The sequence below is a fragment of the Eurosta solidaginis genome, chromosome 3 (genome assembly GCF_040869045.1).
Source record: "Eurosta solidaginis isolate ZX-2024a chromosome 3, ASM4086904v1, whole genome shotgun sequence".
Taxonomy (NCBI): domain Eukaryota; kingdom Metazoa; phylum Arthropoda; class Insecta; order Diptera; family Tephritidae; genus Eurosta; species Eurosta solidaginis.
The window spans coordinates 220,039,213-220,054,695 of NC_090321.1; the positions used below are offsets into that span (position 1 = coordinate 220,039,213).

The 15,483-nt window shown below is 37.6% G+C and overlaps 1 protein-coding gene across 1 annotated transcript in view; it reads right to left on the minus strand.

Annotated features, from left to right (window-relative positions):
* LOC137245096 (focadhesin) overlaps nt 1-11,401 on the minus strand; it is a 50,411-nt gene extending 39,010 nt beyond the window's left edge. The window contains exon 1 of the mRNA XM_067775214.1: nt 10,784-11,401. Within this exon, the coding sequence (XP_067631315.1) occupies nt 10,784-11,055 (272 nt within the window). The 5' untranslated portion in view covers nt 11,056-11,401. The remainder of the gene's footprint in view (nt 1-10,783) is intronic.
* Nucleotides 11,402-15,483: the final 4,082 nt, after the last annotated feature.

The window sequence follows — 15,483 nt, forward strand, 5'->3', positions numbered from 1 at the left end:
AATATGATTTATTGAAAAAGCAACAACAAAATGTAAAGCAATCACAAAAAATGATTAAAATAAGATTCCAAATAGTCTCTTAAATGTCTCGAGAAAGAATCGCAAAAGCTTTAAAACACACTTAAAAATTCTTCCCACAAGACTCATAAATGATGGTAAATATGACTCGAAAAAGACTAAATACTGATTAGAAATATGGGTTAAAAGAGGCTCACCAAGTGTAGTCGCGCGTAGGGTACCATTTTCTCCGACGAGGGAGTATTTTCTGATCAGAAAATGAGCGCATATATGATTATTTTGATCATGCTGGAGACTCGAAAAAGACTCTAATATGATTAATAATTTCAAAAAATGGTGGGTGGGTAAGAGCAACCATAAACATCGATAATACTCCCCAAAGCCTTCGGGGAGTGCATTTATTGCTACAACAACAACAACAACTAATTTTATGTAGGCACAACTGCATTCTGGAAATCCTGTATGATGGCATTATTATGCTAACATTAGAATTGCCTGCTCAATCAATCAATAAAAAATGGATACGACTAGCTCCAAGAGCATACATAAATATAAGCTCACACCCATTTCCGTACAGGGCATGCATGAGCAATTGTGCATAGAAATTTATACATCTGCATGTAATTATGCCTTTATATGTGAGAACGCTAACCAACAAGTTTTTAGCCAGACATTCAGACATGCAATGACCAAAACCAATATAGAGCAAAGTAATCGTCCTAAGTGCGACTGTTCCACACTGCACTGCAATGCAACTATTGAGGCGCGTATCTTTAACGGAAATAACGGTGTAGCTTAGCCATGCGGAAGAGCAATTGCACGGAAGAAAATGGAGCAGCTCAACCAACTATTGTTGCATAACTACATATTGTTAACGAGTTGCGATAATTTAACGCTAAATAATGCTTAAAAGCAGGATGTGTAGTGATAAAATATGCGCAAAGTTTCAAAGTGATTTGCCTTTGATTCGCACTCATTTCCGGTACAAAATAAAAGAAGACAGAGCTAAGCAAAGTAATAGACGTTCAAAATGTTAGTCCAGGTAATGTGGTTTTACTTTCCAGGATCAGCTGGTTGTTGCTGTAAATGTTTAGGCTTAGAAGAGTGTTAACGAATAGTCAATTGCCGTCGGATTTCCATCGCAACATTAGCCCGACAGCAGCGAAAGCAATTTGTATGAGCCCTCGAAACTTCGGATCGATTTATCTTGCTTATCTGCGTTCCTGACAAACGCGGGAACGATTTAGTATGACCATATGGGACATTATAGGACATCCCGCCATTCCACCCCATACGATAGTCATATTCACACACTGTCATCTCATGCAAAACTTGCTTTCAAAATATTTGGAGCTACACAGCTTCTCCAACCTAATTTCCAGTCGCACATCCATTGGGCGAATCCTGTTAGATAGAGAGTAGCCAACAGTTATTCTTCTTCTTGCAGAGACAAGGAGATTCCCGATGGTTTTAGTTGGAGTTTTATCTATGTTGATGGTCCTTGGGCAGATATTACGGAATATAGCGCCATTACGGTACTAGCCCGACCATTACCGAAATGATTTGATATGATCACGTGGAATACTCCTCACAAAGAAGAAATAAAATGCCGAGCAAACAGTTTCTGCTGAATACCCAGAAACCTGGGAGTCCCAATAGAAGTCATCTATGTAAAACTATAAATAAATTAGGCATTCAAGAACTCAGCGGTGTGAAGAGCGCACAAAAAGGCCTTCAAAGACATACACAAAAGATCGTCGAATTATTATAACAATTGCCTGGTGAGGCCCGTTCTCAAAGGTAAATACACTAAACTCGCAGTGGAAGAAAGCAACCTCCCCAGGTAGACGCGCGTAACCTTAGCTCAATTCCGATCTGGATACTGTAATAGGTTAAACGAAGCCACCACACACCCAAAGTAATCTCCCGATTTTAACTCACATATCTCCACATGACACAAACCATCTTTTCTTGAAATGTGGAACCGAGAGGATTCAAGGGGTTGATAAGCGCAATACAAAGCTTTATAGCTTCAAAGCTTCAGCAACCCAATTGTCAACCTCACCTACGCGAGGGGAATCCTGTTACTAATATGAATGTATCACACACATATTTAGCAGGCGAGGCTCTGGCGACCCCAAGTTATTCATGGAACTAGAGGATGGGGCCGGGATGGCCTAGAAGGATTAATGTGGTCATATAAAAAGTTCCCGAGATGGTCGGGCTAGTACCTTAATGGTGCTTTTTTTACTGGAACGTACGGGATCTATATCCGGCAAAGGACCATCAACATCGATAACACTCCCCAAAACCTTCGGGGAGTGTCGTTGTCGTTAATATAACAACAACAACAACACCCTTATCTTTTGGGCCCAACCCTGTTGAAAAGGCAAATTTCAGCTGACTTCCGTTAGCGTATATTGATTCCAATTTTTGAGAGATCGCCTATTGGATGGGGAAAATCACTTCCTCAAAAACAACAACAACTACGTTGACCTTCTAGGCCTCTCCTTCCATTTGGAACTTGAGGTCGCCAGAGCCAGGGTACCATTTTCTCCCGACGAGGGAGTATTTTCTGATCAGAAAATGAGCGCATATATGATTATTTTGATCATGCTGGAGACTCGAAAAAGACTCTAATATGATTAATAATTTCAAAAAATGGTGGGTGGGTAAGAGCAACTTTTTTTTACTTTTGCTTTCTTTCAAATTTTCAAATTTTTTAAATTCTACAGACCGTTTTTTCTAATTTTCAGGAACTCCAGAACTATTTGAAACATGCTGAGATCAGTTTTTCTTTTTATACCTTTCATGAAAATGAAATGGTATATTAATTTCGTCACGAAACCCAAAATTGTAAGTCCTTAAAGGAAAATAGATAGACCCACCATTAAGTATACCGAAATAATCAGAATGAAGAGCTGAGTTGATTTAGCCATGTCCGTCTGTATGTCTGTCCGTCTGTCGGTCTGTCCGTCTGTCTGTTTGTATGCAACCTAGTCCCTCAATTTTTGAGATATCTTGATAAAATTTGGTGAGCAGGTGTATTTGGGTGTCCGATTAGACATTTGTCGGAACCGGCAGGATCGGACAACTATAGCATATATCCTCCATACAACCGATTTTTCAGAAAAATGAGGATTTTTGTAATATCTTACTCAATTTAACAGATTGAAGCTTCAAACTTCACCAACTACTTTCGTATATTGCACATATTGTTGCCTGAAAAAATTGATGAGATCGGTCGTATATATAGTATATATCTCATACAACCGATTGTTCAGATAAGAAACTTTTCGTAATTACTGCCCTATTTTAAGAGCTAGAGGCTTCAAATTTCAACGAATGCTTACGTATATAGCATATATTGCTGTCTGAAAAAATCATACAGATCGGTGGTATATATAGTATATATATGGTGGTATATATAGTATATATATATGGTATATATATATTCGCAATTTTAGCCCCATTTTAACAGCTAGAAGCTTCAAATTTCACCGAATGCTTACGTATATGGCATATATTGTTGTCTGAAAAAATCATAGAGATCGGTTGTATATATAGTATATATCTCATACAACCGATTGTTCAGATAAGAAACTTTGCGCAATTTCTGCCCCGTTTTAACAGCTAGAAGCTTCAAATTTCACCAAATGCTTACGTATATAGCATATATTGTTGTCTGAAAAAATCATAGAGATCGGTGGGATATATATTATATACTTCATACAAACTGTCATATTTGCCCCTTTTTTACGGATAGAAGCTTCAAAATTCATCAAGTTTCATAAAATAGTTACGTTTACTTCATATATTTTTGAAATACGTAATTCGTAGTCGTAGTTTTTACATGTAGACCACAAAAAACGTGAAGCTTTGCATCCTCACACAAAGTACCTACCTATTTGTATACCTTTCATGAAAATGAAATGGTATATTAATTGCGTCACGAAACCGAAAATTGTAAGTCCTTAAAGGAAAATAGATAGACCCACCATTAAGTATACCGAAATAATCAGGTTGAAGAGCTGAGTTGATTTAGCCATGTCCGTCTGTCTGTTTGTATGCAAACTAGTCCCTCAATTTTTGAGATATCTTGATAAAATTTGATGAGCGGGTGTATTTGGGTGTCCGATTAGACATTTGTCGGAACCGGCCGGATCGGACAACTATAGCATATATCCTCCATACAACCGATTTTTCAGAAAAAGAGGATTTTTGTAATATCTTACGTATTTAATTAGCGAGCTTTGCTCATATTGCTTTATACAATGGTTTTTGTAATTGATATTAGAGAAAAATTGTAAGTTTACAAACGGCGTTGGTTACTAGGACATGTTTCTGAATTTCACTTCTTCATCAGCTAGCTTTTCGGGAGCTGAGCGTTGAACTCGAATCTCCAACATTCATATCAGTGCAAGCCTTTAGCTGCTACGCCATATGAATGTTCCGTTGTTCGCTGTACAATTGGTCTCTAAGAGTTGCCTTTTTGTTTATATTCCTTTTGATCACCATGTAGGCACATCCACTCTGTATGTAGTTTATTCCTAATGGTGTGGATATGATTTTTAGGCGCGCTTTTGAAAGCTCTCTAATATCAATTACAAAAACCATTGTATAAAGCAATATGAGCAAAGCTCGCTAATTAAATACATATGATCATGTTGATATAATAGTAACAGCGGAAGTATTAAAAACAAATACTGTAAAAATCCGAACAAATGTTACTAAGCTTTCAAAAGCGCGCCTAAAAATCATATCCACACCATTAGGAATAAACTACATACAGAGTGTATGTGCCTACATGGTGATCAAAAGGAATATAAACAAAAAGGCAACTCTTAGAGACCAATTGTACAGCGAACAACGGAACATTCATATGGCGTAGCAGCTAAAGGCTTGCACTGATATGAATGTTGGAGATTCGAGTTCAACGCTCAGCTCCCGAAAAGCTAGCTGATGAAGAAGTGTAATATCTTACTCAATTTAACAGATTGAAGCTTCAAACTTCACCATTTAATTTCGGATATTGCACATATTGTTGCCTGAAAAAATTGATGAGATCGGTCGTATATATAGTATATATCCCCCACAACCGATTGTTCAGATAAGAAACTCCTCGTAACTGCTGCCCTATTTTAAGAGCTAGAAGCTTCAAATTTCAACGAATGCTTACGTATTAAGCATATATTGTTGTCTGAAAAAATCATACAGATCGGTGGTATATATAGTATATATATGGTGGTATATATAGTATATATATATTCGCAATTTTAGCCCCATTTTAACAGCTAGAAGCTTCAAATTTCACCGAATGCTTACGTATATGGCATATATTGTTGTCTGAAAAAATCATAGAGATCGGTTGTATATATAGTATATATCTCATACAACCGATTGTTCAGATAAGAAACTTTTCGTAATTTCTACCCCATTTTAACAGCTATAAGCTTCAAATTTCACCGATTGCTTACGTATATAGTATATATTGTTGTGTCAAAAAATCACTGAGATCGGTGATATATATAATATATATATGATGGTATATATAGTATATATATATAGTATATATATATATATTCGCAATTTTAGCCCCATTTTAACAGCTAGAAGCTTCAAATTTCACCGAATGCTTACGTATATGGCATATATTGTTGTCTGAAAAAATCATAGAGATCGGTTGTATACATAGTATATATCTCATACAACCGATTGTTCAGATAAGAAACTTTGCGCAATTTCTTCCCCGTTTTAACAGCTAGAAGCTTCAAATTTCACCAAATGTTTACGTGTTTAGTATATATTGTTGTGTGAAAAAATCATTGAGATCGGTGGTATATATAGTATATATCTCATACAACCGATTGTTCAGATAAGAAACTTTGCGCAATTTCTGTCCCATTTTAACAGCTAGAAGCTTCAAATTTCACCAAATGCTTACGTATATAGCATATATTTTTGTCTGAAAAAATCATAGAGATCGGTGGTATATATATTATATACTTCATATAAACTGTCATTTTTGCCCCTTTTTTTACGGATAGAAGCTTCAAAATTCATCAAATTTCATCAAATAGTAACGTTTACGTCATATATTGTTTAAATACGTGATTCGTAGTCATAGTTTTTACACGCAGACCACAAAAAACCTGAAACTTTGCATCCTCACACAAAGTACCTACCTATTTTTATACCTTTCATGAAAATGAAATGGTATATTAATTTCGTCACGAAACCCAAAATTGTGAGTCCTTAAAGGAAAATAGATAGACCCACCATTAAGTATACCGAAATAATCAGAATGAAGAGCTGAGTTGATTTAGCCATGCCCGGATCGGACCACTATAGCATATATCCTCCATACAACCGATTTTTCAGAAAAAGAGGATTTTTGTAATATCTTACTCAATTTAACAGATTGAAGCTTCAAACTTCACCATATAATTTCGTATATTGCACATATTGTTGCCTGAAAAAATGGATGAGATCGGTCGTCTATATAGTATATATCCCCCACAACCGATTGTTCAGATAAGAAACTTTTCGTAACTGCTGCCCTATTTTAAGAGTTAGAGGCTTCAAATTTCAACGACTGCTTACGTATATAGCATATATTGTTGTCTGAAAAAATCATACAGATCGGTGGTATATATAGTATATATATGGTGGTATATAATATATATATATAGTATATATATATTCGCAATTTTAGCCCCATTTTTACAGCTAGAAGCTTCAAATTTAACCGATTGCTTACGTATCTAGTATATATTGTTGTGTGAAAAAATCATTGAGATCGGTGGTATATATAGTATATATCTCATACAACCGATTGTTCAGATAAGAAACTTTGCGCAATTTCTGTCCCATTTTAACAGCTAGAAGCTTCAAATTTCACCAAATGCTTACGTATATAGCATATATTTTTGTCTGAAAAAATCATAGAGATCGGTGGTATATATATTATATACTTCATATAAACTGTCATTTTTGCCCCTTTTTTACGGATAGAAGCTTCAAAATTCATCAAATTTCATCAAATAGTTACGTTTACGTCATATATTGTTGAAATACGTGATTCGTAGTCATAGTTTTTACACGCAGACCACAAAAAACCTGAAACTTTGCATCCTCACACAAAGTACCTACCTATTTTTTATTTTATATTTATCTTAGAAATCGTTTAGGTATGTAGATCTGTTCACTATATAATTCTTAGCTTATACATCCGATTATTCAGAGATTACGAATGGGATAAGATTATTGTTCAGCCCCATTCATGAAAGGTATGAAGTCTTCGGCACAGCCGAAGACAGTCCCGTCCTTACTTGTTTATTTTATATTTATCTTAGAAATCGTTTAGGTATGTAGATCAGTTCACTATATATTTCTTATCTTATACATCCGATTATTCGGAGATTACGAATGGGATAAGATTATTGTTCAGCCCCATTCATGAAAGGTATGAAGTCTTGGTTAATACGTAAGCATTTGGCATTAACTCCCTTTAATATCCTGATCAGTGGACTTAAGGAGGCACGATTATTGTTGATAAGGAATTTATTCTAGTGCCCATCTGACATTGGCTTTCTCTGTAAATGTAGGAAAGAGAAAGTGTTTGCACCTGGCAAGAGAAGGACCGACGAGCCTCAACTGAATTAACTCGGTTGCTAGTTCATTAGCAACACATGTTCCAGGTAGACATTTGAGGAAGCGCTCCTGCCTTGAAGAGCTTTGATCGCTACTTGACTGTCAAAAGTAAATTGCATCGGACGTGAGATTCTTAGATAGTGATCATCTATTTAATGGCTGTTGAAATATTTTTTCCGTCATTGAAGGTCCTCATCACCTATTCCAGAAGTTCATGAATTACCCCAGCATAGTCATTTTATGTACTAACAGCGGGTTAGGGGTTTAGAATATACCCGCAGCAGGTATGCCTGTCGTAAGAGCTGACTAAAATACCCAAATGAGTCAAGGGATCGGCAGCGCTATTTATAGTTTCTTCAACCTAATTGTCAACCTGGGGGTGAGAGAGGGATGGCCTATAAGGCTCAATGTGGTCACATGAAATGGTCGGGCTTATACCTTGATGGTGCTTCTTACCGTAACGTACCGGATCTATAACCGGCCAAGGACCATAAACATCGATAATACTCCCCAAAGCCTTCGGGGAGTGCATTTATTGCTACAACAACAACAACAACTAATTTTATGTAGGCACAACTGCATTCTGGAAATCCTGTATGATGGCATTATTATGCTAACATTAGAATTGCCTGCTCAATCAATCAATAAAAAATGGATACGACTAGCTCCAAGAGCATACATAAATATAAGCTCACACCCATTTCCGTACAGGGCATGCATGAGCAATTGTGCATAGAAATTTATACATCTGCATGTAATTATGCCTTTATATGTGAGAACGCTAACCAACAAGTTTTTAGCCAGACATTCAGACATGCAATGACCAAAACCAATATAGAGCAAAGTAATCGTCCTAAGTGCGACTGTTCCACACTGCACTGCAATGCAACTATTGAGGCGCGTATCTTTAACGGAAATAACGGTGTAGCTTAGCCATGCGGAAGAGCAATTGCACGGAAGAAAATGGAGCAGCTCAACCAACTATTGTTGCATAACTACATATTGTTAACGAGTTGCGATAATTTAACGCTAAATAATGCTTAAAAGCAGGATGTGTAGTGATAAAATATGCGCAAAGTTTCAAAGTGATTTGCCTTTGATTCGCACTCATTTCCGGTACAAAATAAAAGAAGACAGAGCTAAGCAAAGTAATAGACGTTCAAAATGTTAGTCCAGGTAATGTGGTTTTACTTTCCAGGATCAGCTGGTTGTTGCTGTAAATGTTTAGGCTTAGAAGAGTGTTAACGAATAGTCAATTGCCGTCGGATTTCCATCGCAACATTAGCCCGACAGCAGCGAAAGCAATTTGTATGAGCCCTCGAAACTTCGGATCGATTTATCTTGCTTATCTGCGTTCCTGACAAACGCGGGAACGATTTAGTATGACCATATGGGACATTATAGGACATCCCGCCATTCCACCCCATACGATAGTCATATTCACACACTGTCATCTCATGCAAAACTTGCTTTCAAAATATTTGGAGCTACACAGCTTCTCCAACCTAATTTCCAGTCGCACATCCATTGGGCGAATCCTGTTAGATAGAGAGTAGCCAACAGTTATTCTTCTTCTTGCAGAGACAAGGAGATTCCCGATGGTTTTAGTTGGAGTTTTATCTATGTTGATGGTCCTTGGGCAGATATTACGGAATATAGCGCCATTACGGTACTAGCCCGACCATTACCGAAATGATTTGATATGATCACGTGGAATACTCCTCACAAAGAAGAAATAAAATGCCGAGCAAACAGTTTCTGCTGAATACCCAGAAACCTGGGAGTCCCAATAGAAGTCATCTATGTAAAACTATAAATAAATTAGGCATTCAAGAACTCAGCGGTGTGAAGAGCGCACAAAAAGGCCTTCAAAGACATACACAAAAGATCGTCGAATTATTATAACAATTGCCTGGTGAGGCCCGTTCTCAAAGGTAAATACACTAAACTCGCAGTGGAAGAAAGCAACCTCCCCAGGTAGACGCGCGTAACCTTAGCTCAATTCCGATCTGGATACTGTAATAGGTTAAACGAAGCCACCACACACCCAAAGTAATCTCCCGATTTTAACTCACATATCTCCACATGACACAAACCATCTTTTCTTGAAATGTGGAACCGAGAGGATTCAAGGGGTTGATAAGCGCAATACAAAGCTTTATAGCTTCAAAGCTTCAGCAACCCAATTGTCAACCTCACCTACGCGAGGGGAATCCTGTTACTAATATGAATGTATCACACACATATTTAGCAGGCGAGGCTCTGGCGACCCCAAGTTATTCATGGAACTAGAGGATGGGGCCGGGATGGCCTAGAAGGATTAATGTGGTCATATAAAAAGTTCCCGAGATGGTCGGGCTAGTACCTTAATGGTGCTTTTTATACTGGAACGTACGGGATCTATATCCGGCAAAGGACCATCAACATCGATAACACTCCCCAAAACCTTCGGGGAGTGTCGTTGTCGTTAATATAACAACAACAACAACACCCTTATCTTTTGGGCCCAACCCTGTTGAAAAGGCAAATTTCAGCTGACTTCCGTTAGCGTATATTGATTCCAATTTTTGAGAGATCGCCTATTGGATGGGGAAAATCACTTCCTCAAAAACAACAACAACTACGTTGACCTTCTAGGCCTCTCCTTCCATTTGGAACTTGAGGTCGCCAGAGCCTTGCCTGCCAAGTGAACAGTATTCGCCATGTGTAGGTTAAGTTGACAATTGGGTCTGAGAATAAATTGTGCAAATAACCCCTTGAAAGGGCAACGCTACACAACCCCTTAAATCCATATCACAATGTACTTGAAATATCGGCCTTGCATCATAATGGTCCTAGTTTCCGCATAGTGTGTTTATTGTTAATCAGTCAATCAATCAATAAAGAAACAGGCCATTTTTGTTAAATAAATGAAACCAATTCGATTCTTATCCAGCCATCTATTCACTGCTACAACAACAAAAACAACAAGCCATCTATTAATCAATGAATCCAAAGATTCATAGCAATAAACTGTGAGGACTATGGAACGAGGTCCCGGCCGCCTCCTATTATGGTTTAAAGTCAAGTAGCCAAATAGAAACCCGAAAAACAAATTAACGTATACACTTACCTTGAGTTCGGCAATATGGAAATCAACATTGTTAGCACATTCGGCGTGTCCAAAACACCATCCTCCACCAAACGAACAAATGTTTGCGAGCTCATCAAACTCAATTGCACAACATCGGACTTGCATTGTGATTTTAAAAATTCGATTTCCTTAATATTTTGTTCAGGGATTTTCTTTTCACGACTATCACAAATCTTTTTATAAAGCTTTTCAAGACATGCCGAGATCTTCACCACCGAAGTGTCGCTAGTTATACTTTTGCAGTCATCCATCTCACGTGTTATAGATAAATGCAAATTTATTAGCAATTTTTGTTTTATTACAGTAACTTGCGCTTATAAATTTATCAATATTTCAAACTCTTTTACACAAAAATTTTACGTTACTCCTTATCAGAGGACATTCCTTGCCGCACCGTAATGGTTAGAAAAGTTCATCAGCCATTTAACTCGCGCGACACCACAAACGGTCCTGTTCAGCTGCTGCTTAGTTCTAGACTCAATTTGGTGAGTCTTCAATTGTTTTAGCATGGCCAAGTGAACAAGGCGCATGTCCTTTCTCGGTTTATTTTTGCAAAACAATAAGCGGCATAATAAATTAATCAGCTGGTTTTGACATTTCAGAAAGTGTAGTGCTTCCATATTTTGGTTTTTATGAATTAAAAACCTTCCACAACGACACAACGACATCTAGTGACCAATAGCACAGCCCTTGATTTGCAGTTATGTGCTATTCAACAAAGCAATTGCACGGGATATATTGGCGCATAATCATAGTCAAAATAAAGTAGGTTTTAAATTTAGTTGCAGCTTTTTGACATAATTTTCTATGAGCTATCTGTCAAAAAAGCTGCAACTAAATTTAAAACCTATTTTATTTCTACCATGAATATGTATGTATGTATGTATGTATGTATGTATAATTTATTCAGTCTATGATTAAACAATCTTACGACTAGAATACAAAAGCAAATAAATACTTAAACAAATCATCAACTGAAAACCACAACGAATAACGTAAGTAACATGTCTAGCGAAAACAAAAAATAAAAAGATAATGCAAGTAAAGATTATAGGAACTCTTGCAAAGTTGACTTGAAGATGCTTCTCGACAAAGAAAAATCAATAAAAAACCTCCTTGAGAGTCTATTAAATTCATTTAGTGCCCGAAAAATTGGGTCAAAATTACAATAATTAGCCCTGCAAGCACTCATGTAAAATGGAAAAAATGTTCGAAGACTCCGATTAGGTACATTACATGACACCTTCGCTAAGAGAACTGGGAAATCAAAAGAGCCAACTATTAGATCATAGACGAACATTAGCAGATGTTCTATCCTTCTGGATTCGAGAGTTTGGAGATTTATGAGTAAGCAGCGCGAGTGATAGGATGGAATTGGGTCGTCAAAGTTGAGTGAAAATAGACAAAAACGAGTAAATTTTCTTTGAACCCTTTCAATTCTGGCAGCATAGCAGCTATAGATAGGATTCCAAACAATTGAGGCGTATTCTAGTTTTGAACGAACGAGAGAGGTATAAAGAGCCTTCCTTGTATAAGGATCCTTAAAGTCTTTTGCATATTTACGAAGAAAGGCAAGGTTTCTGTAAGCCTTGGGAAGCATATAAGAGATATGATTGACAAGAGAAAGAGGAATCAAAAACAACACCTAAGTCAATAAATTCATTAACCGAAACCAGTCGAGCACCTGCGATATCGTAGAGGGTGGAATATAAGTTAGATGATTTAGTAAAAGACATGTGGAAACATTTATTCACATTGAGGAAGAGATTATTGGCATTACACCATTCAAAAAGATTATTTAGGTCATTTTGTAGGAGTAGGGAATCCGACTCGCCATTAACTCTATGAAATAACTTTAAATCATCTGCATATAGAAGGAAAGAGGACGAAAAAAAACAGGAACCAATATCATTTATAAAAAGCAGAAACAACAAAGGCCCGAGAATGGTACCCTGAGTAACTCCAGACGTTGCATAAAAAGGTAGGGACTTGCAGCCCACGATTTCAACACATAGAGACCGGTTCGATAGATACGATTTTAACCAAGATAAGAATACAGAGTGAAATCCAATATACTCAAGTTTAGATAGTAAGGTTTGATGTGAAACTTTATCAAAGGCCTTTGAGAAGTCGGTATATATGGTATCAACCTGGCAGCCATCCTTAAATGCAGAGATACAGAAATCAGAAAACGACCCTAGATTAGTGACAGTAGAGCGACCAGCAACAAACCCATGTTGATGCGGGTCAATCACCCTTTTAATGATAAAAGAAAACTTCTCCTTTATGATTTTTTCGAAAAGCTTTGAGCATACTGTGAGTTTGGCAATCGGCCTATAGTTAGAGATGTCGTTTTTATTACCAGATTTAAAAATAGGACAAATTGAGCTCCTTTTCCATTTATCGATAAAAGTTCCAGAGGACAGAGATAAATTGAAGATATGGCAAATGGGAGCGCAGAGAGTTAAACTACAGTGCTTCAGTACAAAGGCGCAAAGGCCATCAGTGTCACAACTTAGCGTGGGTTTAAGGGAAAGCATAGCATTGCGAACATCATCCTCTGAGATAATGAGGGAGCCAAAATCAATCTGGGAGCTTACCCCATTACAGGTCATACAGATTAGAGAGAAATATATTTGCCCAGTTAAGTGCAAGTAAGACATTGTTCAACTCACTCGAAAGTTAAAAGGAGAGTTATCCAATGACGTCAGCGTAGGGATAACAGCAAAGGTATTTAATTGAATGACAAGCGGTAAGTGATATCTATGGGATGGACACACAGGAAGAGTACTCTCAGAGAGATCAAAAATTAAATTCTCATCGACAAACACTAGATCAGGCAACCTCGAAAGAGTATTAAATAAATATCTAGTAATGAATCATGATGTAGAAGTTGAAACCTCGATGAATGCAGGTTTCTGTTAACTGCAATCAACACTCCACCCCCTTTCTTTTGACCAGTTTTCACGGAGTCTCGATCTTTCCGGAAGGTTAGGAATAACTTAGAGTCAAAGTATTCTTCATCAAAGAAGTCTTCATTGAGCCACGTTTCCACAATGACATAAACGTCATAGTCCATACGAGACGAAGACAAAAGAAAATCATTAGATTTGGTGCGCATGCCGCCGACATTTTGAAAGTAGACTCTCAAACGTGCATTCGATGAGCAAGTGTGGATATTATGATTGTCGTTGAGTTGATCATTACGTGAACCTACGATACCGATGGATTTTCTCCGATTTTTGGAAAAAACCGAAATGGCTTGATAGTGACATTAGAGGGCCACAGAGCAGGATCAAATAGCTTATTATAATCTGCTGAGCGCATACGAACTTTAAACGAAACTCTCACCAAAGAGTTGATGTCAGCATCCCTCCTTACTAACTTAAAACAAGCCAACGCTGATGTATCAATTTTGATATGCTCGGATATATATTTAACAATTTTTTCCTCTGTAACCGAGGGTCTGAAAGATGAAATATGGATCCATTTATATGGTACAAAAACATCCAGCCAGCTCAGCATTGTTATTATTGCCATTAACATTTAATTTGGAGCACGTGCGCTTCGAATAACTGTGGCAGGAGCCTTAGGTGATTTGCTAGTAGGGCAAGCAGTGACAGTGGCATATGATAGAGTATTTACTGACTCACTATTAGTAGCAATTGTCGAATAATTAGAATGAGTAATAACAAATCCGCTCTGTATGGAATCGCCCGCTGGGGGTGCAGAACCTTTCGATCTCACCTTATTTTTTGTTGACGTATTTGAAGAATTGATTATGTTAAATGTCAGAGCATTTGACAATAATGATTGTGTGATAGTTGCAGGGTAGAAGTAGATGAATTGTTAATGTTAGTTGTCAGAGCATTTGACAATGATGATTGTGTATTAGTTGCGACTGTAGAAGTATGCGCCATTATTTTGAAGTATATAAGTATATGTGACCCGGTCTATGAAAAGGTGGCTTTTGACTCAAAAAAAATTACTATTACTAAGAAACTGAAGAAATGCATTGTTCATCTTTAACAGCTGTTAATCGCAATCTCTTTTTTGAGTCATAAGCCACCTTTTCATAGACCGGGTCACATATACTCTTTGACACTGGCGCCTCGCTAAAAGCGTTTTGATCGAGGGGACGGTAAGGTGGGCAGTAAGGTCTTCGATAAGTTCAAACCTCCAGGAGTAGACGGCATTAATCCGGCCTTTCTTCAGAAGACGGAGGCTAATCCCGCACCTAATGAAGATTATTAAGGACAGTCTAGCGCTTGGACATATCCCAAGAGTGCGGAAAAAACCCAAAAGGGTTTCATGTCCAAACTATGAAAAGAGGACTACTCCCTGGCGAAGTCGTTCAGACCTATAAGTCTAATCTCTCTTTGCTCTGAAAGAAATGGTGGAAAGCATAGATGAGATAAGATAGGACGCGATTCAGCGAAAACAATTACATCGCCGTCAGCACGCTTAAAGGATGGGGAAGTCGGCGGAGTGCCTTCGAATAAGTAGATATAGGTGCCATCAACAACACAGATCATCAAATGTCAGTAGTACGCTTGAAGAGAGGGAAGTTTAATGACCAATGTGGATAGACGCCCTACTGCATACGAGGATAGCCGAAACTTCGATAGGAGACGGCCAATGCCAAATAACGCCCACAGAGGGCTGCAAGAGGACGGACT